At 42.9% G+C, this 26,825-nt stretch overlaps 1 protein-coding gene across 1 annotated transcript in view; it reads right to left on the bottom strand.

Annotated features, from left to right (window-relative positions):
• The window catches only part of astn2 (astrotactin 2), a gene marked incomplete at its 5' end in the record, with an annotated part of 725,257 nt that overhangs the window by 391,292 nt on the left and 307,140 nt on the right, over nt 1-26,825 (bottom strand). The window contains 2 exon segments of the mRNA XM_080743421.1: nt 12,349-12,423; nt 13,588-13,672. Coding sequence (XP_080599547.1) covers nt 12,349-12,423; nt 13,588-13,672 — 160 coding nt within the window.

Here is a 26,825-nt window from a genome sequence, read left to right as displayed (position 1 = left end):
GCGTTGTAAACAAATCGCGGCCATTACCGACGCACAATGGATAGCCCGGACCGCAAGGTAAGGCTAATCAACTTTACTGTATTACAGTTATCGTGCGTATACCCGGGATCAGCAAACCCGACACCGGTAAATATTTTGCGAGTATACGCGGGATCAGCATTTAATGAGTTAAGTGAAGGTGAAAGTGGTTTAAGATGTGGTGCCATGATTTCCCCCCCATAAAACATGATCATTTTGTACTAGGAGGAATATTTCTTTCAAAAGAGTGTACAGAAAGTGTTAAAATTATGTTTTTATTTACATGGCCACACCCACCAGTTCATTAAGCATACCTGGTTTTCACCTTAGCACCACCCACGTTGAGTTATACCCTGAAAAGTAACAGTTTACCCCATATAAGGTTTCCGCCCGCCCGTAACAATATGTGGTTGTTTGTTTGTACATGCGTTATGTGCACATTTGTGTGAATGTGTATGTGTATGTGTGTGTGTGTGTGTGTGTGTGTGTGTGTGTGTGTGTGTGTGTGTGTGTGTGTGTGTGTGTCAGACCACAATTCGTTTGACTGATGACATCCAGTTAAATAAAGTGAACACGATACATTCTTACATCTATTCCATTAACGCTCCCCATATCTATTCACCTCTGTTGCTGAGACATTTGATGATGCCAAGTATAGATCTGTCGGGGTTTTGACAGGCCGGTGACAGCCAAGACTTATGTACTGCAGAAAGTTATTTATGTACCCAACAATATCTTCACATTCTTGATATGTAAAAGAATAACTTCACTGACTCCACTGTTGAACATCAAGACTGCGAAAGCTAAATGATCATGATACTGTTACTCTTCAATCCATAACTTTTGCAAAACATTTGTACTTTGACACGCCTGAATTGCTAAAATGTTATTTTAAAATGAGTAGAGAATACACTAAGCTAAATCCAATTAACACACTGTTTCATAGCCTTGAGAATTAAAGAAGGAATGATCGCTGTTCGTCTCATTTGCTACACAGCAGTGACATTAACAGTGCTGCAGTGTGTGCCGGCTGACACACACACACCCATGTGTACACGCACACACGCGCGCGCACACACACACATGCACACACACACACACACTAGGGCATTAACCAAAAAGTCGACAAGTCGACTTAGTCGACTTCGTTACACAAGCCGACTCCCACCAGGGAAAAAAAAAAAGAATTTCAGCTGTGCTTGCGCTCTCCCCAGACATTGCAGTGACTGGAGTCAGAAGTCTTAACAGTAGCCACCAACTTTATCCTGTAACATTATATAGGAATTAAGATTTGTATTATTATTCAATGCTGGTTGCAGTGGAATTAACATCAAAACAAAGCCCATATTAACTGAGAAAGGATCGCTTTAGGCTATTCTATGAAGCCCCAAGGTAACTAATTTTTCACGCCATCAATGTGATGACGTCATCAAGCAATAAAGTCGACTTCAACTCAACTTTTTACTGAGTCGAGTCGACTTGCAAAAATCACAAGTCGTTAATGCTTAACACGCACACACACACAAACACAAACACACACACACACACACACACACACACACACACACACACACACACACACACACACACACACACACAGTGGTGTAAAGTAACGATACGTACTGCACTATATTTCTGTACTGTACTACAATTTTTAGAGGCCAACAAATTAACACAAGCAAGGATAGCAGCCGGGCAATGCAGCATTCCAGGTTGGGCGTTCTAAGCATGTGCTACATGCACAGCCATCAGGGTTTTTTTCTGGCCATTTTCACCCAATTTCTCCTTGAGTTTCATCAAGCTTTTTGTACAATCAGCTACTGTACAATCATTCTAGTGGCAGGAAAAGCACAGTAACTAGTCTAAATGCCAACCTGTACTAGTGGTGTAAATAACAAAAGAAGTAGATTTACTTAAAGGTCCGCTGCCACGCCCCGAAATTATAATAGTATGATACAGTAGGTCATGTGGTCTCTCTCCAGTGTGGATCCTGAAACAGTCTGAAACTGTCTCAGTGTAATCTGCCCAACAGTCAGGCTATACAGACAATTAATTTGATTGGCTTATAATTGCACATCCCCACAATGACATCATAAAAATATTAACTTCTTTTTTTAAGATGATTCTTAAAGTGACAGTAACCCTTTAGGTGACAGTCCCCCTTTAAGTACTGTACTTAAGTACAATTTTGAGGTATCTGTACTTTACTTGAGTATTTCCAATTTCCAGTACTTTAATTTCTACTCCACTACATCTCGGATCCAAATATTGTACTTTTATTCCACTAATTTTATTTGAAAACTTTAGTTACTAGTTACTTTGCAGATATAAATTATAATGATATAAAACATACTTCAACCACTTTATCCCTAGCGTTGCGATCGCGTTGAGCTTGTATATCTGCTATTTTCTAACATTTTGTACTTTTACTTTTGGTACTTTAAGTACATCTTGATACCAAAACGTTTGTACTTTCACTCAAGTAAATTATGAATTCCAGACTTTTACTTGTAACAAAGTATTTCTACATTGCGGTATTGAAACTTTTGCTTAAGTAAGAAATGTGAATACTTTTTCCACCACTGCCTGCACTGCAGCACTCGCCCACATAGTGAGCAAATGCTGACACACTGCTGATGAACAGCAAGTTGCCACTCACCTTCGACCCCCACTAATTTGCCTACTGACAAAACAAATCCAAAGACACTATACACTGCCCTTTACTGTATATACCACCTGGAGAAAAACAACTCCTGTGTGAGAATGATGTTTATAGATTACTGCTCAGCATTCAACACCACAGTCCCCTCCAGACTTGACAGTTGACACCAAGCTCAGAGACCTAGGACTCACCCCCAGGCCAGGCTGTGGAGCTGCACCCTGGACGGTCTGTCAGAACCAAGACAGGTGGCAAGGAGCCTTCCTTATAGCCCCTGACCCTCAACACTTGCCTGGTTAATAAACCAGACCGAACACAATAACACCCCCTGGCGGTAGTGGGTGTTGTAGTACGGTCTGGAACCGATCCATTGAGATTCTATTTCCTCAACCAGCTTCAAGGGTTGGCCAATCAGGGTTGTATGCTTGGGGCACGTGATTTGGGGCTCGCGTCACTAGGCTTTAGCCCACCCCCCAGAAATGAAAGCTCTTCCTGAAATCCCAGACTCTCTTCCCAAAACGAAGTGTGTGATAGAGGCTGGCAACGCCAGGCTACCTCAACACAGGAGCCCCCCCAGAATATGTTTTCATATGAGGGTCATCATCCATGTTTATAGACTCTTAGTTCAACTATGCATAGACTTTTAGATAACAGAGAGTAAGGAGTGCATCTGTTTGGCTGTAGAGTAAAAAATCTCCCACGAAAGGTGCTCTTTGGTAGCCAGGTGACAACATTGATGTAAAAAAAGTTAGACCAAGGCACTCTTGAGGGACAGTTAAAAAGCCTTTATTTTAGGGTGCATGGCAAGAATTTAAAAATCACCAGGGTGACTCAAATGCATAGAATGTTTTAATGGTGACAAGCACTGTTTAGAACTGAGCCTTTTCTGACCTTTTCTCGGTTGACAATTAAAGCAGACAAAAGCTTGTCGGATCAGCACAAAGCCTTGGTATCCGTCGACAAAGTACCCAAGGCCTACAACTCGGGGCCATCGTTTCCTCTCCAGAGGCAAAGGATAGAGAATAACGGGTTAGAGAGCAAAACAAACTTGGAGCCTTCCTTCCCACTCTAATAGCACTGGAGGGGTGACAGAGCAATGCAAACATCTCTTCTCTGGCATTTAGACCATAATACAGTATAGATAGCATACTGTTCCCAAACAGTCAGTCGTGAAATCCCAAAATCTAATATTTGCCCTAAATATAAAAAAAAAAGAAAAGAAAAAAGAAACACTTAAAAAGTAAGCCATTAATACCATGAGAGGGAGTGGGTTGTTGGCTGATTTACCACTGTTTCAATGGTAAATTGCTTTTCTACCACTTCTACCATATAAATGAAAGAAAACATAGTTGTAACTTGCAAGGTTATTTAGTTATACAACTGCAACACAACAGTGGGTAGGTCCATGAGCCAACTCAAGGTTGTTGACTGATTTACCACTGTTTTAAGCCAATCAGAATCCAGTATCTGAACATGTGACTACAAAAAGTGGTAGAAGTACTGATCTACAAGCTTGTAGATCTGTATTTTCACTAGTTAGAGTGTTGAGTTAAAAAACAGTTTGGGAACCACTGTAGTCATAAAAACACATCTTGGAGGCACCAAAGCACATGGTGTTCATAAGATGATCTACACGGAAAGCTTGTAAAGTGTCTATTTCCACTATTTGTCTATACAACAGTATAGGGCTTGCGTGGTTAATTGGGCAGTTTATTTGCCCTGCCACCAAGTGTTTTGACTGGTTCTCATTTGAATGCGCAACACCCTTTGGCCTGCCAATCAATTAGCTACGTCCCCAGTAGAGATACTGGGCCAAAACAAACAGGTGCATATTGCGAAAACAATTTAGCAATGTCTTGGCTGTCATACTTGCAGGGGCGTCACAGGGGGGGGGGGGGGGGGGGGGGGGGGGGACTGAGTTACTAGGGCCCAAGTTGGAGGGGCCTTAATTATTTTATACTTTAACTATTGAAAAATAGCAGATATACAAGCTCACAGTGCGGCACGCGTCACATGGGGGGGGGAGTGGGACTGAGTTACTAGGGCCCAAGTTGGAGGGGCCTTAATTATTTTATACTTTAACTATTGAAAAATAGCAGATATACAAGCTCACAGTGCGGCATGCGCTGGGAGCATTTGTAACTCAAATTTTGCTTCTGGGCGGTGCCTGGAACTCATTATTTTGAGATGGGAGTCCGTGGCCAAATACATATCATTTTGGGGGTCCTTCACATGAAAAGGTTTGAGCACCACTGACATAGAAACGTTTTTTAAAAAACCTTAAAATATTCACAAATGCCAGAGGGCACAAATGTTCAAGATTTTTCCAAAATAGCAGATCTACAAGCTCACCGAGTGCCACACTGTGAGCTTGTATATCCGCTATGTTTCAATAGTTAAAGCACAAAATGTGAGTGAATCATTGTACCCAGGGCCCAGAATTTGGTGTGACACCCCTGCATACTTGTATGCTAACAGCATACCTGCGCATTGCACTTGCATGTCAGGCACACTGTCAGCCTGGCTAACGAACTGAGACTGCCATGCAGCATGACACAGGTTTCGGGTGGCTGCACATTAGTAATATATAGTCATGTTTTGTTAGATTCAATATGGGGATATCCAACCTGAGTAGTAGCCCAGTTAAGGTCTTATACTGTAGGGCACAGCCCTTTCATTATCTGTGTAATGTGCAGACAAGTTCAAATAAGGATTCACTAGTTTGGAGTCAGTCCAGTGGAGTCAATAGGCTAGATCAGGTGCAAACTACACAATTCTCCCTTGGATTTTCAGTCTTAGCCTTCATTTATGTAGCCAAAGAAAATCACATTGTGTTATTGGCAAATCACAGTGCCCACTGCCCATAGTTGTCCTTGCGTGACACCCCCAGTTGGAGTGGTGTCAAAAGCCAGCAACACTGTTAAGAGAAAATTAAACATGTTTGACATTCTCACCAATCCTTCAGGAGGGGCTCTTGTGTTTGCATTGGCAAGAGACAACCAATGCACTCAGGTTGCTGAAGAACAGTCAACCCAAATTGTCCCCGCGACCCAGCAATTTGTTCAGGGCATTTACTCCACAATAGAGGGCACGCGTCGCAACAATGGCGTTAAGTACCTTCTTCTACTTAACTCATTGACTAATGACAGTGAATACTGTATCTATCTATAAATCCATTAATCTCTGTCTGTGTCCCCCCCGCTCAATATGCTTAGGCTTTGCAAATCGGTTGAAACACTTGCCCATAAATGGATGGATATCCCCAAACTCTCCCATTAAGCTGGTGCGTCATTGATGACTGACATCATAGACTGGCCTCCAAATACTCAGACAATGGATACTGCACTAAGTACCCTAACAGTGGGTGACTGCACTAGTTGTACATAAACAGCACAGCTGTGTGAGAAGAGCACTGTGTATGATCAGGTATAAAGTTCATTCTCTTAGGTAATCTCATGATAAACCAAAGTTGCTTTTATTTTATTCTTGCTCCTTCATACGTATCTTTGCTCCTACATTTGACTTTGTGTGTATTAGCTAAATGTATTAGTACGGATCTCCACGTATGGAAACACTGAGTTGTGACTGTGAGCTTTTAGATCGGCTATTTTCTGCAAAGCGATTTGGTGTAGAGGGGGGTAAAAGAGAAGTTTTAAAAAAAAAATCGTATAACCAAACTGTGTGTGTGTGTGTGTGTGTGCGTGCGTGCGTGCGTGCGTGCGTGCGTGCGTGCGTGCGTGCGTGCGTGCGTGCGTGAACATAACTGTATTTAGCACTCCCACGACGGTTAACAACCATATTTAGCTGTTGTGAGCGTAGCCATGGATAGAAGTGTCAATAGAGCCCTCAGGCAAAACAGAAATTGGTAGTGGCAGGAATGACAATGGAGAACAGTGTCCTTGTCGTCCTCTCCACGTCCATACAGTGTATGCCTCAATTATACAGTATTTATCACAGCATGGCTCTGTAGGTGGCTGGCCGGCTACAAATAGCTCTGTGCGTTTGTTTGTCCAGGGCCAATTCTGCACCGCTAGGCCGACCAGTGCCAACTTTACTGTGCATAGTGGCAGAAGGCCAACAAAGCTTTGTACCTCTAAGCATTTCCTTTCTCCAGTTTTTTATTTTGTTTGTTTTTTTAATATACTCCAAAGTGACTCAAAATTATTATGTCATATACTGTAAATACAGTAGATCATTGCTATTGTTTTTTAATCTTAAAAATGGGAAAATATGAAATTCTGGTGGTCTTTTGGACAACATATTTTCAGATAGGGGTCTGTGGCAAAATATGCATAATTTTGGGGGTCCTTGACATGAAAAGGTTTGAGAAACACTTCTCTAGGGCACTGGTTGTCAAAGTTGGGCATGGGGACAAGACACACATGGGGAACTTGAGGGGGTTCCAAAGGGTCAACTCCAAAATGAGGAACAGTTTAAACTTAGGGCCACTTCACCTCTGGGACAACCCGATCTTATTTTATTGTCGTTTGGGACACGATTTTGCGTTCAATCTGTGTTTTTAGATATTTTAGTATTTCAGCATGTACTAGTGATGCCTTTTGCATCATATGATGCAAAACGCATCACTGATGATGCAAAATGCATCACTAGTCATGCTGAAATACTAAAATATCTAAAAACACAGATTGAACACAAAGAATAACTGTTGATCGTGTCCCAAACAACCATAAAAAAATCACACTCGTGTGAACTGAGCGGTGGAGGCTGCGTGTGTGTGTGTGTGTGTGTGTGTGTGTGTGTGTGTGTGCGGGCGTGAATGTGAGTGTGAATGTGAATGTGAATGTGTGTGAGTGTGCCTGGCCTCAGTGGCCTGAACAACAGCGCCCCTCCCTTAACATGTGTGGTCAAAAAAGGTACTTCAGGCTACAGACAGACAGACAGACAGACAGACAGACAGACAGACAGACACACACGGATACACACACGGCCACGCTATGGAGACGGTGTGACCACCGCTCAATAAGATCTGGTTGTCCCAGAGGTGAAGTGGCCCTTTAAGCCCTATTGTATTTTGGTGTCCCTAGCTGGCACAAACCCTTTTCACTTGACATGAAAACAGTACTGTACATTGGGGCCCTCTCTAGGTAAAGAAACACTATTCTTTTGGTTCTACAACATTGATCTCGAGCTTTTGCAGGTCATTATTCATCCAGGCCTAAGGGCCATACAGGCGTGGCAGGCGCGTGTCCAGTTCTGCCAGCAGTTCAGTCCAGTAAGTCTGATATACGGTGGCCATAATATATGTACCCATTGGTCTGGCACAGCCATTTAGCCCCAGGTGGGTACAGCTGAAAAGAATGAAAAGCCTTCTGGACAATTTGGGTTTGCAAGCAACCAGATGCGTGGCCCTGGGGGCCAAGTGGTTGGCTAATGCCACCTCCACAGGAGACATGGAAGCCAAGCCTCTCACTGTTCCAACAACATTTAAACCATTAAGACCTGAGGACCCCATTCTAAAAATGATTCTAAAGTGTCATTGCAACCGTCAGGTCTCAAGTTACTATGAAAAGCTCCACCGGCTGTCCGTCTGTCACGTCATGTCACACTTTTGGCCCTACTCTTATCTCCGGCACCGTTGCCCCTATCCATGCCAAACTTTGCACATAGGCTACACTCCTTGGCTGACAAACCACAACCTCCAGCCCTGATTTCTCACATGGCCCTCTTCTAGCGACACCATGAGGCCGATTTTTGCAAAACACATTTTTGGACACTGCTCCTACATATTTTTCCCAAAAATCACGCAAAGCGGTACACAGTATCTCTAAAGTCATGTCATCAACATGGATCTGTCCCATTTCCCATATTCCCTCCTGATTGGCTATGATTGCCTTCTAAAGTTTGTGTATGCGACTTAACGGTCGCTTATCTCCCAATTAGGGAGTGTTACTGGTGTTATTTGCCAAATACATATGGCCACAGTCCCACACCTCAAATCATTTTGTTCTAGGGACACTCAGAAGCAAAGATTTTAGTTGTTTGCTTTGAAAAGATTCAAAGATTTGTTAAGATGAAAGAAAAAAAAAAGAATATGACATTCTATGAGCTTGTATATAGATCGGCTATTTTTGAATAACTAAAGTATAAAATATAGTTAAAGTAGTTCAAATCTAAAATGACACAGATACTGGTTTTAATGGGTACAAAAAAAAGAAACAGGCTGAGAGCTAATAGGAAAAAAATAATATATGAATAAAAATACACACTTGGAATACTTTAATGATATGCACTGCATTCTTAGTGCAGTTTTGTTGCTTGAAGATGTATGTTTCTTATTCCCTCGGGTAAGTAGCCAAACGTACGTGACACCACTTTGAAATATCTTGAGCGCAGATGGACTTTTTAATCATAAAGAAAATTGTCAACGATCTGAGACAAACGGTAAACGTGAGGTTTCTGTGCCAGCCACTGAAAATAAAATAAAAAACAAGGGCTTCTTTCCAGACCTGCCATTTTGATGCAGTGTTCCAACAATCAGACAGGGCGAGATCTATTATAGTGTGTAGGAGGCGGTGATAACAATTCTACACCAACAGTATACTACCTCTGCACCCAGGCTTTTATTTTCCTTCACATTACACCAGTGACCTCAGAAAACTACACAATGCAGCCACGACATGCGTTGTTGCCGATCACAAAGAGAGAGAGAGTGAGATAAATTGACTGCACCAGTAAATTACGGCGCTTGAAATAACTTCTGCACTAAATTGAATGTCACAGATGGATGCTGCTACTTATGTTAAGAGTCTCATAGTGTTATTCTCCTTCAACCACATCCTTAGTGTTGCCTAAAAGGTGACCACACTGTATGATATCGGTCGTCTTTATTCAGGTTTCTTTATCAGGATAAACCCTTATGCATACCATTTCGTTTTCGTATACATGTAACACGTTGTTACATGTATACTGAATAGACAAAGACTAATTATACGGTACATATCTACATACTGTACATAGAAGAAAAAAACATTGTGCGAACCTTGAAAAACATCAAGATTGTGTTTACCTGGAATATTAGTGTGGCAATTTTACAGTTTTCTGTAGAAAATGGCAGGAGATAGAGTGAATGTCATCTCCCTTTGGAGCATTTTAAACCCATTATTGTCTCTTTCTGCCATGTCAAGACCGTCCAAAATGATATGCTCTCCTTGTTTTTCCCCAGAAAGGTAAAATATTACCGTAGCATACTGTACATCAGCTGTATGTAGGGAATGGTGGAAAAAGTACGTTTTTTTTGCTTCAGTAAAAGTATCAATACGGCAATGTAAAAATGTACTTGAGTAAAAGTACAAAAATATTGGTACAAAATGTACTTAAATGACCAAAAGTAGAAAGTAGTCAAAGTACTCATTATGTAGAAGGTCCCATTTTCAAATAGCAGAATAGTATATAGGGTAATGTATGTTTTGTAATAATAATCAAAATCACTAAAGTAACTAGTAACTAAAGCTTTCAAATAATTGTAGTGGAGTAAAAGTATGTTATTTGCCTCTGAGATGTAGTGGAGTAGAAGTAAAAGTACAGACAATTGGAAATACTCAACAAAAATAATTACTTAAAGGTATATTCAGTGATTGTATTTCATTCAAATAAAAATATAATTGGTACATTTTCCATTCATTCTCCTCACTAGAATGTGTGGTGACCATATAAAGACTTCCACCATGGCCCGTGTTACGAGCATAGCTAGATTCGGTTTTCAGGGGTGGCCAGCCAGTCCTCGACCAATCAGGGTAGAGTATGGCCACAGTTATGTTATGATATTTAGTTATGATGGTCAAAATAAAAGTTTTGAGAACCACAGTCGCTCTGAATTAAGAACGTCTGCTAAATGCCTATATTGTAAACTACTGAACTCATAAAATGCCACAGTCTCGTAGTAAATCAGTATCATATCCTGAAGCTGGAGACGTAGGCCTACCGATATTCAGTGATTGGGTCTAATGATCAAAACGAGAACATTATAGTGGTGTAAAAAATCTATAAAAAACTGAACATTTCCACGCTGTAAGGCCAGTAAGGGACAAGATGACCCCCGGCCACTTTCATTATCACTGAATACACCTTTAAGTACAGTACTTAGTTACGTAACAGGTAGACTCTATTCAACTTACACAGTCTGACATGGTAGGTTATAACACGTTAGGAATAGAAAATGTGATGCGAGATCAGTTGCCTCAGAGTTTAGTTAAGTGCACGAGAACAACAGGGAAATGAGTGCATGTGCAAATAAACAGATGGGTGAGATGTAATTAAAAAGGTTTATGATGATTGGACATGACTTCAGCTGCCACAACATCCATTTAAAGCACACTCTTATTCCCCACTGAGTGACCGACACTAAATCAGTGTTTCCCAAACATGGGCTGTTTTTGGGTTGCGAATAAATATCACACCTTTGACCTTTCCTACTAAAATAATTAAATAAATGACAAAAGGGTTTTCAGAATTGTTCTACAAGCTCCTGACGTGTTGCTGTGTCACGCACTGTAAGCTTGTAGTTCAGTCATGGGGTTTAAGTGGTTAATTCATAATGTGTGCATAATATGTTCGTTAAGTTTGAGTCAGGGTACTCTGAGCTAACGTGGACACAGTTTATGTTGGCAGATGGGCGGACCCGGCGAATCTCTCCGGGAGTCTCCGGCCAATAGCATGTGTTCTCCTCCCCCCACCCCCCTCTGCTCCTCTGCTCAGCGCAGAGAACGCTGCTGCGTCATGACGTCAACAAATTCGGTGCGACGCCCCTCTGCACTCTGATTGGTTAGGAAAATTCGAAACTTCCTCCAAAACAGTGATTTTAACGCGATCGCCCAGGCTTATTTTTCTTCCGATCACCAAAATAAGCCTGGGTTTCCAAGGCTAGAGTCAGGGAGACACAACATTTCTCTTTTGGGTCTCAAGCTGAAAAGGTCTCCAAACCACTGCACTAAATAATGTAATCTCTGACCATTCATTCTTAGATTCCTGATTGGAATTTTAAACGGCAATACGAACAATAAAAAAGTTTCATCCATTTCAACCTTTCATTATGTTTTTTTTTTTTTTTTTTTTTTTTTTTCGAGGAGAGGAGAGCATCTATTCTCTACTGGAAGTGTCAGACATAATGTCCCCATCAAGAACGGCAAGTGCCACAAAGAGTGGCAGTGAGAGCTCTTGAAAGAACTCCAACCAGGGGGGACCCTTAGGCTGTTCCTTCACACAAGAACTCCACCCCAGAGCTCTGTGTGCGTGTGCGTGTGCGTGCGTGTGCGTGTGTGTGTGTGTGTGTGTGTGTGTGTGTGTATTACCATTCATATTACTATATAGTCTATACTTTGTATTACAAGTATTGAGAAATAGACATTGTGACGATAATGGTATTTTTCCCTCTCTCTCACACACAAAGTATATCAGTTGCACATGCACATATGCATTACACACACACACACACGCGCGCACACACGCACGCACACACACACACACACACACACACACACACACACACACACACACACACACACACACACACACTCACACACACACACACACACACACACACAGAGAGAGAGAAAGAGTACTAATGCCACCACGAACCCAGCTCCTGTCCCCGCCGTCCCAGAAACCCAGACATGCACTCAGAAGACGGAACAGCAATTGACAGCTCTGCTCACCTGAAGATCTTCTCGGGGGCCTGCTCCCCGGTAACTAGGTCATAGCCTCTCTCCAGGTTAGTGTACGGCCATGGACTGGGCAGAGGAGAAAGGGAATATTAGATCAAAGGCTGTAATCATTATGCTTACTTACCGTATAATTTGCAAATCTATCCTACTGGATGTTGCAATCTTCTTGTGAATTCACACTCACAAGCGTGTAACCGTGCAATTTCAGTGTGAGTTCAACCTTCAAGAATCCTATTTATGCAGAGCCAATAATTGGGACACTGTACATACAACAGGGGTCTTCAACAGGGGGTCCGGGACCCCTAGGGGGTCCTCAGAGTTACTACAGGGGGTCCTCCGAATATTTGAGTGATGGAAACTTTTTTTTTCTCCTTTTTTTATTTGAACCCTGGAGTCCATATTCTGAGAACTTTAGCCAAAAATAGCAGATCTACAAGCTCACAACGCCTCGCGCTGCGAGGCGTTGTGAGCTTGTAGGTCGGCTATTTTTGGCGAAGAGCTTTGGTGTAGAGGAGAAAAAGAGCAGATTAAGTACAGAGTGAAAGGTCAAGTTTATTAAGTATTGACGTTTCAAGTGGTTAAATATCTGAAAACACAAATTGACATGAATCCAAAATACACTGACGATTGTGATGTCAAACAATTGTGGGGGTCCCTGCTTCATCTCTCTCTCAACTAAGGGGTCCTTGGCCTGAAAACGTTGAAGACCCCTGCTGTACAGTATATTATGTAAGGAAAACGCCACATCCAAGGTCACCGGATCAAACGATAGCACTATTTATATGGATATGTTTATTCTCCTTTACAAACTGGCGAACAGGGAATTTGATCCATGATTGGTGAGGGGGGACTATATCCAATTGATGACAGGGGGATTTGCATAACAATGGAGGGCTGGCTTTTATTGGCCCAGCTGTTGCAGGGAGCTAGCTAATCAGCATGCAAGGTCGCAGGCAAGAGTAGGGGCTCACACTTGACTGAGTCCCTCTATCTCTTCCCCTCCAGTATTTCTCTCTCCCTCCCCAATCCTAGTTTCCTGTTTCTCTTCATCTTCCCCTGTCATTGTGTTTCTTTACTTACTTCCTAGTCCCGCTTTGCTTAACCCAGTTAAGCCCTAGTTGTCGTCGTCGTCGTCGTCGTCCCCCTCCCTTCCCGCCCACCTCCCTCATGCCATTTCGTGCGGCGACAGGGAATTTGCAGACGCGGAAGGATGAAGGAGACAGGACTTACCCTTCGTTGCGACCCCAGTCACTGCGAACACAGAGGTGTTTATGCACGGGGTCTGGGGAATAGCCTTCGTGACAGCTGCATTCTCCTGCGAGAGAGAAAATGAGAGGGACAAAGTGACAGATATATCCATTTATCCCCAATAGCTGAATAAATTACCCCGAGTGTCTCCCGTCGCCGGCCGACCCATCCATCAGTGAGGGAAGCCTGTCCAATAATCAGCTGTCATGCAACCTAGGCTGGCAGCCACAGCTCAACTGCCACTGTCCCCCCAGTCCTCTCCTAACCCACCTTGATCGTTTGACCTGCCACTCATATTCTTTATGATCTTTTATTCAGAGCCTGGTGTGGAACTGGAAGTGGCAGTGGCAGAACAGCAAGAGGCCAGAATGAATTCACTCCCTAATTTTCTCCCCACTGTATTTCCACAGGCGCCAACGCTTCAAAAAACTGTTGCAGGCGCCAAGGCTTCAAAAAGAAAACGCCTTGGCAAACATGGGGCTGTGTCTACAGAACATTAAAAACATATTTTGGCTGCCGGTTTTCTACCACTGAACTTGACACTCTCGGGTTACAAAGTACTGATGAGTGGTGCAACTCTGCACCGTGCGTTTATAAGTTGAGAATGTTTGTACTTTTATGCACGTAAAAAATATAAAACAATAGAAAAATGTGATGCGCAAGAGAGGAGTGCATGTACAGTATGCCAGGTCCGAAGTGCCATAGGAAACAAATGGTTTTGATGGCAGCGCGTCTCGTGTGATCCCCATGAAAGCAATTCTTTATGAACCAGTAAGACTCCCTAATCGGGAGATAAGCGACCGTCAGGTCGCAGCGTGATTTTAGGGCAAAATGTGTAGGAGCAGTGTCCAAAAATGTGTTTGAAAAAATTGGCCTGATGGTGGTGCTATATGGGACAGATCCATGTTGAAGACATGAGTGTAGACATAATGTGTACCGATGTGCGTGATTTTAGGTCAAAATCTGTAGGAGCAGTGCCCAAAAATTTGTTTGAAAAAAACGGCCTGATGGTGGCGCTATATGGGACAGATTCATGTTGAAGACTTGAGTGTAGACCAAGTGTGTACCGATTTGCGTGATTTTAGGGCAGAATTTGCAGGAGCAGTGTCCAAAAATGTGTTTCACAAGAATCGGCCTAATGGTGGCGCTAGAAGAGGGCCATGTGAGAATTGAGGTAGTAGTTTGGCAGGCAAGGCGTGTGTGTGCAAAATTTGGCATGGATGGTGGCAACGGTGGCGGAGATATGAGAAGGGCAAAAGTGTGACGTGTGACTGACAGACTGACAGCCGGTGGAGGTTTTGATAGTAAGTGCGACCTGATGGTCGCAATAAACACTTTCTTGAAGGTTTTTGAAAAAATCCACTTCTCTTCCTGCTGTAATATAACAGGAAAGACCTCTGTCAAACAAACACAAAACTAAACTAAAAGGCAACATAAAGACTTTATCTCACTTTGTTCATTCGAACTTTCTAAAATCCAATTATTTCACTCTGAGTCGAGTCTACTTCACCCATCAATAAACGGTTGAAGTCCTCAATTGTAATAAGTGTGCACTGATTTACCTTGAACCTTGCCTTAAGCCCGATTTATTCTTCACGGTGTCTCGCGCCGAAAATAGCCGACCTAAAAGCTCACAGCGCGTTGCGGATGCAACGCGCTGTGAGCTTGTAGGTCTGCTATTCTCGGCCGCCCTCTGACAGAGCATAAATTAGGCTTAAAGCTTTCCGTTTGTTTCCTGACGATGAAACATGTCACGCACTGTGTAGCCTGACTGTAAGACCTTTCTATTTGCTGCTGCCTTTTACCGAGGTTCCATAATCATTTATTATGCACTGTAATTTAGTTCTCAAATGTTTGTTTTATTTTAGCTTTTTATATTGTATTTAAATGTCATTTTTATGTGTTTCTTTTGCACTCTCATTATGCTCTGCATTACTGTCTCAATGCTTAAAGTCTTGTGTAACGTTTGAATTGCATTGGGGTTGAAATGTGCTATAATGTGTATGTGCTATGCAAATAAACCTGTCTTGTTTAAACAAAATGCCCATGTATGCCTCTGATGTCAATGCAACCATACTCTGATTGAAAAGTATTCATTCATTTCTTATTCATAGAATAAAGTAGAAGACCTTGTCAGATCAACGGGATCATACAGTATCTATCTATCTTTCTTTCTATCTATCCAGTGGCGTCAGTTCAGCAAAAGCTAAGGTATGGCAACATGACTGGTGTCTTTATTTTAAGAAGTACACCCCCCCCCCCCCCCCCCAGCCAAGGTATGCAGCCATACCTTGCCATACCCAATTGACGCCTCTGCATCTATCTATCTCCCTACCTACCTACCTACCTACAGTACCGTATCTACATACATGCATATATGCGCACACACACACACACACACACACACACACACACACACACACACACACACACACACACACACACACACACACACACACACACACACACACACACACACACACACACACACACACACACACACACACACACACACACAGTAATTTGTGATAGCAACGGGTGCTATGCCAACTTTTCTTTAATTGCCTCAAGGAATTCAAATTATCTGCTGGAATTAATTGACACCTCCATGAATAAAGCATGGTACGTTTGGCTATAGAGTGTGCAAAGCAGACCAGAGTTGCTCTTTCTGTTCATAAGGCTCTCCAGCCCCAAGGAGAGACAGGAGCAGGTAGGTAGTACAGCAGTGGTCTTCAAAAGGGGGTCCGGGACCCCTAGGGGGTCCTCAGAGTTACTACAGGGGGTCCTCCAAATCTTTGTGTGATAGAACTTTTTTTCCCCCTGCTTTTCTATATTAACCACTTGAACCCTAGCGTCCATATTCTGAGAACTTTAGCCAAAAATGAGAGAGGGCGAGATCATTTAGCGACCTACAACCGGGTCGCGACGTGGTCGGTAGTTTTCAGCGACTGGGTCGCAAAATCGAGCGACCGGGTCGCTAAATGGAGCGACCGGGTCGCTAAATCACCGACCGCGGCACTAAAGCAAGCGACCGGGTCGCTAAATGGAGCGACCGGGTCGCTAAATCACCGACCGCGGCACTAAAGCGAGCGACCGGGTCGCTAAATCGACCAACTGGGACGCTAATTCCATCGTCCGGGACGCTAATTCCACCGACTGGGACGCTAATTCCACCGACCGGGTAGGTAAATCCACCGACCGGTGGTCGCTTCCACCGACCTACTAACCCTAACCCTAACCCTAACCCTAAACCTAACCTCAGTAACCTTACCTCAGTTAGGCTAACCTGCCACGCAACCTCCCGACCGTTACCTCAGTTAGGCTAACCTGCCACGCAACCTCCCGACCAGGTCGCTAAATCACCGACCGCGTCGCTAAATCACCGACCGCGTCGCTAAAGCGAGCGACCGGGTCGCTAAATCGACCGACTGGGGCGCAAAATCTTCCGACCGGGTCGCTAAATCTACCGACCTAAAACTGCAGGCAGGTCGGTAGATTTAGCGACCGGGTCGGTCGATTTAGCGGCGCGGTCGGTGATTTAGCGACCCGGTCGCTCGATTTAACGACCCGGTCGCTGAAAACTACCGACCACGTCGCGACCCGGTTGTAGGTCGCTAAATGATCTCGCTCCTACTGCCAAAAATAGCAGATCTACAAGCTCACAACGCCTTTTGGTTTCGAGCGGAACAAGAGCAGACTGAGTATGGAAAGGTCAAGTTTATTAAGTATTGACGGTTCAAGTGGTTAAATATCTGAAAACACAAATTGACATAAATCCAAAATACACTGACGATTATGTTGTCAAACAATGAAACTACGGAATCTATGAAAAGGTTGTGGGGGTCCCTGCTTCATCTCTCTCTCAACTAAGGGGTCCTCTGCCTGAAAACATTGAAGACCCCGGTAGTACAGTGTGAAGCAGCTTTTATCCCACATCCCCTTACTCTATTCGAATCCATCCAGGTTTCAAAGGGTTTCAAAGGGCATCAGGGTTCTTCTATATAGCTAGACCACTCCCAGAGCTGATTTATGATCTGTCAAGAGATATGAGACGGCAGATTCATAAAACACCAAAACAAACTGCTGAAGATAAACAGAGTGCAGAGTGGGGCTCCTTCCCCCCCTCTGTTCCTCCCCATAAATTATCATTATATTTTGTGGTTTCACTCCTATTCCCTTTCCACAAATCAGTTGCTTTTTGTTTCCGGATCGCATTTTTGTTCCACTTGAAGCTGGAAAACATCCGAGGTAGATTGAAAACATCCCACTGACCTGAAGTTAAGGTTAATCCAGAGGTTCGTAGAGTAGCCTAAAGACAACGTATCACCAGTAAGACTCCCTAAATCGGGAGCATACACAAACTTTGGAAGGCAATGGTAGCCAATCAGGACTCAGGAGGCAATATGGGAAATGGAACAGATCCACGTTGATGACATGACTGTAGAGATACCGCTTTGTGCATTGTGAGCTTGTAGATCGGCCGAAATATATATACTGCTGAAATGGTTAATGTATGTTTTGTACTAAAATTCAAAATCTACAAAGTAACTATAGTAACTAAAGTTTTAGAATAAATGCAGTGGAGTAAAATACACTATTTGCTTTTGAAATGTAATGGAGTAGAAGTAAAAGTACTGAAAATTGGAAATACTCCAGTAAAGTAAAAGTACCTCAAAGGTGTAATTAAGTACAATACTTTACACGGCTGTTTAAAATTTTCAAGCGAAGCAAACTTGTGCAGTGGTGCATGATGTGCCAAATGGTTCCTCCTTGATGCCTCTGTGCCGTTATATTATATATCCCAATTTCTTCCAGCAATACTGTAGGGCAGGGTTCCCCAATACAGGCGGCCCGCGGGGGGCTACTGTCAGGCCCCCACCAACCCCAGTAATAATGGTGGTATAAGAGCAGCAACAACACTAGTATATCGTCGTTGTCAGGTGGAAACCTCGTATCTCCAAATTTGTACGTTCTTTCGCAAAGTAAAGCCCTGCTTCAGCATACAAGGCCGTCTCACAAAAGTAGTGAAAACAGCCGATCTACAAGCACACAACACCTCGCAGTGCGAGGCGTTGTGTGCAAAACGAAAGGTTTTGGACATAAAAGATTTTCACCCGACAACGACGATATCTGAACTGTCGCTGGAGTAGCAGGAACGCCACCGCCGTCCCCTGCAATGTTGTGGCCCTCGGCTTGGTACCCTAGACATGATTCGGCCCTTGGGGAAAACAAATTGGGGAACCTTACTGTAGGGGAACAGTTAAGACAACAGCAAACTTTGTTGTCATCTTTTTCTTCATCTTCATCTTTGACTCTATTTTATTTTAATATTCAAATTAAAGTTATTATTATTATTAGTATTACTTTCCCAAATGGGTTAGCTCCTTTGTTTATATCAAATGACATTGTCCTATACTGTATACAGTACAGTATGTGAATTGTAAATTGGTCCAAACAGCTGTGGGGAAACAGCTGAGTATGAGGATAGAAACAAATTCCAACAGACTTTACACTGGGCTATAAAATGAATAATTTGTTAAGTAAATTGTAAACAACGTGGCTTTGCTCAGAATGTAAAAAATCGTGCATTCATTTACATTCAGATGACTCCATGGCCCTCGTGGAATATTTCAGAAATTACTCATGCTTGCCAAACATTTAAACAAGGGGGAATGCATTAGAATTCACACCAATGCGTCTCAAACTGCTTGAGGTGATGCAGTTTTTCTCAATTGCTTTGGCACAATTCTCTGATGATAATGAATATTTTCAAAACAACATGTGCAAAGCTACCAAACCATCGGGGCACATGTTCACAACAGATTTCAATTCCTCATTCCTACACGTAAATTGCAAATGTTTAGCACATCTATGTACCGAGCTGCCTGAATACAAATGCCAACAATTCACCGTTTGTCAGCCTTCTGATTGGTCCCTGAGACTCCCTGACTGGCCAACCAGAAAAATACATTCACTTTTTGCAAGCGGGGGTGGAGTTCTGCAGTCGGAGAAAGTGGGAGCCGTCTTTCACCGGCTGTCCGCACTGCGGAGCACGGCCAGGCCGCTCGCGACCATAGCGTTTGCGATCATTGTAATGAATAAGCTTCAAAAGACTAGTTCACATGGACCTTATCAATGGTCTAACTTGTTACGTTTGGGTACATATATTTTAAATGGGCAGAATTACGAAAAGCCAGCCTATTATGTGAGGAGAACAGATTATAGTTCTCCTCTTCCTACCCAAGATGCAATGCGCGATTTCTATTCTCTCTCTGATCCAGAGGATTAAACTAATTAAAACATATATTTTCGGGGGGAAATTACTGTTTTGCTATGTAATTACTGTACCTTTTTCTTCCCTTTTTATTAATATCACGTAGATGTGTTTTTTTTGGTACTTTATATAGCTGTAATGAGGCTATGAAGGAAAAAAAAATCCCATCCACTTCCACTATAAAAGAATCTGCAATAGTGATTCTGTCCCACTGGGATTAAACAAATTAAAACATATATTTTCGGGGAAACCCCCTGTTTTGCAATGTAACTACTGTACCTTTGTCTTCCCTTTTTATTAATATCACCTAGATGTTTTTTCCTTTGGTAGGCTACTTTAAATTGCAATAATGAGGCTATGAAAAAAAAAAATCCCATTCACTGCCACTATAAAAACAATCTGCCCAGGGTTAATGTCCCATCATAGTAACAGGGCAGAATGGGGCGGGATTTGCAAAAGCCTGAATTCAAATCGGTTTTAGAGGAATGTGTAAAGGGCTAGTGCAGCAGTGTTGCCCGCCGAAAATAGCCGATCTACAAGATCACAACTTGTTGCAGTGCGATATCCAAGTTTCTACCACTTTTTGTGGTCACATGTTCAGATACCGGATTCTGATTGGCTTAAAACAGCGGTAAATCAGTCAACAACCTTGAGTTGGCTCATGGACCCCGCCCACTGTTGTGTTGCAGTTGTTGCAACTAAATAACCTTGCAAGTTACAACTGTGTTTTCTTTCATTTATATGGTAGAAGTGGTAGAAAAGCAATTTACCATTCGAGGGTCGTGGGTTGTTGGCTGATTTACCACAGTTTCAGGGTTGTTTGGCACTCAGCTTCGCCTCGTGCCACAACCCTGAAACAGTCAACAACCCACTCCCTCTCATGGTAAATGGCTTACATAACCCATCACCATGCTGGCTTCAGTGGCTTGTAATCAAAATAAGAACATTATAATATTATGTAAAAACTAACATTTTCCACAGACAAGGAGAAGTCTTTGCCACAGACTGATTTGTCCTTGTACGGCCTTACTGATGACCCTATACTGTAGTCCATTCAATTGAAAAGCTGTCAGACATATTATATACTGTGGATATCATTGCAGCGATATGGATTCTCTGTGAAGTCTGCTAAATTGGTAAATTGCCTCTCGGGTGAAACTTCAACTTTACTAAGGAATGTGGATTTTTCTCACACATCTTGCATCAACCACTCACATAATGTGTGAAGTTAGCTGACAGCTGCTATGCATGAGTATGGATTGTGTTAAACATATTCATAGAGCTTCAACACAACAGAATCACTAACTTTTTTTTTACACAGGCTAGGTAAATAATGAACAGGGGCTTGCTTGAGGAACAGGAGAGGCTCAGTAGTGGCGTTGTCACGTCTGCTTATTATAAGCGACTTTGGGCTTGTACTTTTGTAATGTTGCTTGTATATATTAGTAGTTAAAGGGCAATTTCACCTCTGGGACAACCCAATCTTATTTTATTGTTGTTTGGGACACGATCAACACAATCCTGAGTTATTGCCAGACCCATGAAATGGGTAGGCCTACATAAGCAAATGTCGGTCTGTCCCTTTTCTATATAAAGGGTATATATGATGATGACATGATGATGACATGCCTACAAAAGGCATGATGTCATAAATGATGATGACAGACAGGGGGTCTGGCACAACCAGGTTGACCTGGTCTAGTTTTTTGTGTTTAACGTGTTTTTAGATATTTTAGTATTTCAGCATGTACTAGTGATGCATTTTGCATCATCAGTGATGCGTTTTGCATCATATGATGCAAAACGCATCACTAGTGTATGCTGAAATACTAAAATATCTAAAAAAACAAAAGATAACTCAGGATTGTGTTGATGGTGTCCCAAACAACAATAAAATAAGATCTGGTTGTCCCAGAGGTGAAGTGGCCCTTTAAGGGTTGTGGTTTTTTAGGCATCTTTCTAAAGTGTATTGCTTATTTGGGCTTGTTTATAGCTAATCTATCTATAAATGCGAGAAGTCTCTGCGTGTGTGTTTGTAATCCGCGTATCTCGAGAACCGTTCGTCCCACCGGCTTCAGATTCGGCACGCACGTTTTTCCCTAACCGGCGCGAAACGTTCGGAATCTCCTTATGCGGAAATCGGCGCAAAATCGGCGCAAGCGCTGACTCATTGTGACATCACTGCAGTGCCGGGTGCAAGCGCTGAGTCATTGTGGGACACAGACTGAGATCTCCATGACAGATATCTCCGTATATGGGCATAAAAGGGACACAGACTGAAACAGAGAATGGGCATATGGGCAGATACAGAGATCTCCATATATGGGCATATGGGCATAAAATGGACGCAGATATATGGGCATAAAAGGGACACAGACTGAGATCTCCATATATGGGCATATGGGCAGATACAGAGATCTCCATATATGGGCATATGGGCATAAAAGAAGTAGATACAGGGTCCTAGCCTCGACCCAACAGACTGAGATCTCCATATATGGGCATATGGGCAGATACAGAGATCTCCATATATGGGCAATACAGGGGCCTTGCCTCGACCCGACAGATATCTCCGTATATGGGCATAAAAGGGACACAGACAGATATATGGGCATAAAAGGGACACAGACTGAGATCTCCATGACAGATATCTCCGTATATGGGCATAAAAGGGACACAGACTGATACAGAGAATGGGCATATGGGCAGATACAGAGATCTCCATATATGGGCATATGGGCATAAAATGGACGCAGATATATGGGCATAAAAGGGACACAGACTGAGATCTCCATATATGGGCATATGGGCAGATACAGAGATCTCCATATATGGGCATATGGGCATAAAAGATGGACACAGATAGAGTATATGGGCATAAAAGGGACACAGACAGATACAGAGATCTCCATATAATGGGGTTTGCATTAAAGGGTGGGGCATTCATTCCCTATTTACATCGTTCCCGAGTTGGCCAGGTCGCAAACTCCATATATGGGCATAAATGGGCACAGGCAAACAGATGGTCAAACCAGGTCCTACAGAGATCTCCATATATGGGCAGAAAATGGACGTAGACAGACATATCTCTCCATATATGGGCATAAATGGACACACGCAAACAGATGGTCAAAACGGATCCTATGACAACAGGTATAATGGGGTTTGCATTAAAGGGCGGGGCATTCATTCCCTATTTACATTGTTCCCGAGTTGGCCAGGCCGCCGACTACGGGCGGCCGAGCTTCTAGTAGTTTAAACCAGCGGTTCTTAAACATTTTCATAGCAAGGACCTCCATATTTATACTGAACTGTATATTTGACTGCAGACCTCCATCTGTGAAAATAATATATATTCCAAAATCTACAAGCTTGTAGATTGGCTATTTTCATATAGCCAATTCTGCCTAAACCCGAACATATCCAAACCCGACCCAACATTTAGGGCCGGGTAGGGCCTAAAATGTATGCTAATTAGTCGGTAATATAGTAATGTATATTTTTTATTACTTTTACTCTGTCAAATTCTTCCCAAACCCGACCAGGCCCAAGCCGAAGTTTTCGGGCCGGGTAGGGCCTAAAATGTACGCTAATTAGTCGGGCCGGCCCAGTTAGGGGCCAGTTAGGGCCGGGCCTTCATTTACAGGCCCGTTGAGAACTCTAACAGCTGTATAGCCTACTAGTCGCTTCTTTTGGGATTGTTTTCATAGCCCTGGTTGCTTTATTCTGGAATCTGGCAACACTGCTCGGCAGCGGTGCAGTGGGGGGGGGGGGGGGGGGGGGGGGAAGAAGAGCACAAAGACATACAGTAGAGCAGTTAAACAATGAAACTAAATGATAAGGTAGTGGGGGTCCCTGCTTCATCTCTCTCTCAACAAAGGGGTCCTTGGCCTGAAAACGTTGAAGACCCCTGCAGCCCCTAGAGCTCTTCCAGATGGAACACGGACCACCTTTTGTGGAGCATGTAATGAACCATGGCCTCACAATGGCAGAGGCTGGTCACTGAGTGCAGCCTAATGTCAACTGTGCTACATTGTCTTCAATTATACAAACAGGTACACGGGCACAACAAGCACTCAATCAATAGAGAACAGAAGAGCTGACGTCACTCCCACTACCCCTGGGTCACAGCGCTATTTTATGTATTGGATCTGAATTCCCATCCAATCAATCAAGAAAGCCTGTGTCCCGAAAACATGCGCTCCCTTTACGTCTTGCCTCCTATGGAAACAATAATAGCGTACTTGTCTTGTATACATATGATATTCACATCCATATTACATCAATATTTTGATCATTTTTTTTCACCGTTGGTACAGTACATTAACACCATTGTTGGTTAGGTTTGCTACAAATGTGTTGTAGTACGAGTTTAAGTGTTTTGGGTGAATTATGACCATTTGCAGTTGAGCTGTGTTGCGCTGTACTACAGTATATAAACTATATTGACAAATGCACCAAGAGCTTTGAGAATGTTAACACAGTTTCAAGAAATGAGCTAAAGCAATTGAAAAATCTGTAGTGTCAGCTTGTCTTTGTCAAATAACAAGGAAATATTAGAGTTGGATGGGGGTTGGTGGGGGTTGTTGATTCATGCAAAAATGTTGAGTGCGACGTGAACGCAACGGAGCAACGGGTTTCTCACAATTCAATTTTTTTTTTATCACGTCCAGTTTGAATGCACCTTCAAAACTCACTTTTCTATTTACAAAACAGCTCCTATAGCCCAGTGGTTCTCAACCTGTGGGTCGGGACCCCCAAATTACATAAGGACCCGATTCTACTTAAAGGAGTAGTTCACCCCCAAAATGTCATTTTTTTCTATTGATTAGTCATGCCATGGAGACTTGAGTTCAATAATTTTGTCTCCATGGCATGACTACTCAATAGAAAAAAAGTAATTTGGGGGGTGAGCTACTCCTTTAATTACTCTACTGTAAGTCCTTCTAAGGTTTTTAAAAATGTCATGTTCAGGTAGGCCACCACTAGCCTGGAACCAGACCAATCCACCTGGGCAAAAGAACTTGCCCTTGAAGAATATGGGTCTGGGCCCGCTCAATTATTGTGAATCCATTTCCTCTCCCCCCAAATTTGGGGGAGCCGATCAGGGCCCAGCATTGGTCTGGTCTAACCAATCCTGTCCAGAGCCATTTTTTAACCCACCCCTTGGAAATGAAAATTCTGCTCGCGAGTCCAGACTAATATCCGACACGCAGTGAGGAATTAGTATGAGCAACGTACACCAGGCTAGGCCACCACCACTGCGGTATTGCAGCTGTTGATACTGCATACATTATACTGGGACATGAACACTAAGTCAAACATGGGAAGTGGTTTGCACAGCTCAGAAAACTGCCATTTAGCTATGATAAAGCCCATGAAGTGTCAAAGAAACAGTGGTTAACAGCTTGGAGTAGATAGAGATCAATTGTTGAGTACTTTAATGTCATAACTTAGCCAGTAGCTATGTGTTTGCAGTTGTCAAGTGTGTCCACAAAGTGGAAAGTGAAGCAGCCAACCGAAGGAATAATTAAGCAATGACTCATTAAAAGTCCATGATTGTATGTCATATCACAGCTAAGGGCGACATACATAGACACTTTTCAGTTACAATAGAAATTTTTCAAAAAATTGAGACATTGCTCTCACCACTCCTCCGCAGTGATCAATGTTCAGCTTAAAAAAGGCTTGTGGATTCTACCTTGATCTAAAAAAGTATCTTAGCCATTCAGCAACATAGAACTATATGAATACATAATAATTCATGTTATATGGTCATTATGCCACACACCTATCAGCCAATCAGATGATTGCATGATTTGAGAAATGACCCCATTACAGACAATGCCTGCGATAAGGGAAGCATTTGAGCACATACTTGTTGATTGTGTCGGTCCTTTGGCTCCTTCCAGCTCTGGAGTGAAATATCTTTTGACCGTTGTGTATCTAGCCATCAAATATCCAGCCACACATCCACTATGCACAATTACTACAAGGCCTGTCGTTAAATCATTTCCACCTTGAGAAGACACTCAGTCATCTGAAGTAAGGGGGGTTTGCAGCACTTCAATCAGACACTCAAATCAAATGCCTATTGCATTCAGATGGGTGGGTATCGCGAGTAGGAGTTACCATGGTTAATATTAACAGCTCAGGAGAAAATGGGTTTTAGCCTCAATGAGCTAGTTTTTTTGGGTCACTGTGTGTGTGTGTGTGTGTGTGTGTGTGTGTGTGTGTGTGTGTGTGTGTGTGTGTGTGTGTGTGTGTGTGTGTGTGTGTGTGTGTGTGTGTGTGTGTGTGTGTGTGCAGGGGCGTCACACCAAATTCTGGGCCCTGGGTACAAGGATTCACTGTGGGCCCCCCATGGATGTTAACTATTGAAAAATGTGAAAATGTGTGCAAGAAACCTGTTTCCATGTCAGTGGTGCTCAAACTTTTTCATGTCAAGGACCCCCAAGATGATACAGTATCTATTTGGTCACGGACCCCCCATCTCAAAATATTTCGTTCCAGGGACATATTTTCACGACTTTTCAAAAATAGACATCTACAAGCTCGCAGCGTGGCACTCGGTGCCGCGCTGTGAGCTTGTATATGTATTTTTCAATAGCTAAAGTTACTAGGGCCCCTCCACCTTGGGCCCTAGTAACTCAGTCCCACTCCCCCCCCCCCCCCCCCCGTTTGTGTGTGATCCTCAGGCGGTGTTACGAAACAACTGGAAAACCAATGACACACCTAAGAATCTGGTTGAATAGGTATTGATTGGTTCAGGCTTAAGTTGAATCCCTCTGGGGAGTTGGCAAAGAAGAAATTAGCAACGGTGGCCTGAGAGTGTTAACAATTTAATCCAGAGGACTGTATTACCAAGCAAGTTCAAAATATACCCACTGGGATATCTTTTCATTAAACTGTAACACCTGCAATCACGCTCGGCGGTCACACAATC

Source organism: Nannobrachium achirus (genome assembly GCF_963921795.1).
Source record: "Nannobrachium achirus genome assembly, chromosome: 15".
In the NCBI taxonomy this organism is placed as follows: domain Eukaryota; kingdom Metazoa; phylum Chordata; class Actinopteri; order Myctophiformes; family Myctophidae; genus Nannobrachium; species Nannobrachium achirus.
Note: the sequence above shows the minus strand (reverse complement) of the source record. Positions and strands in the feature narration are given on the sequence as shown.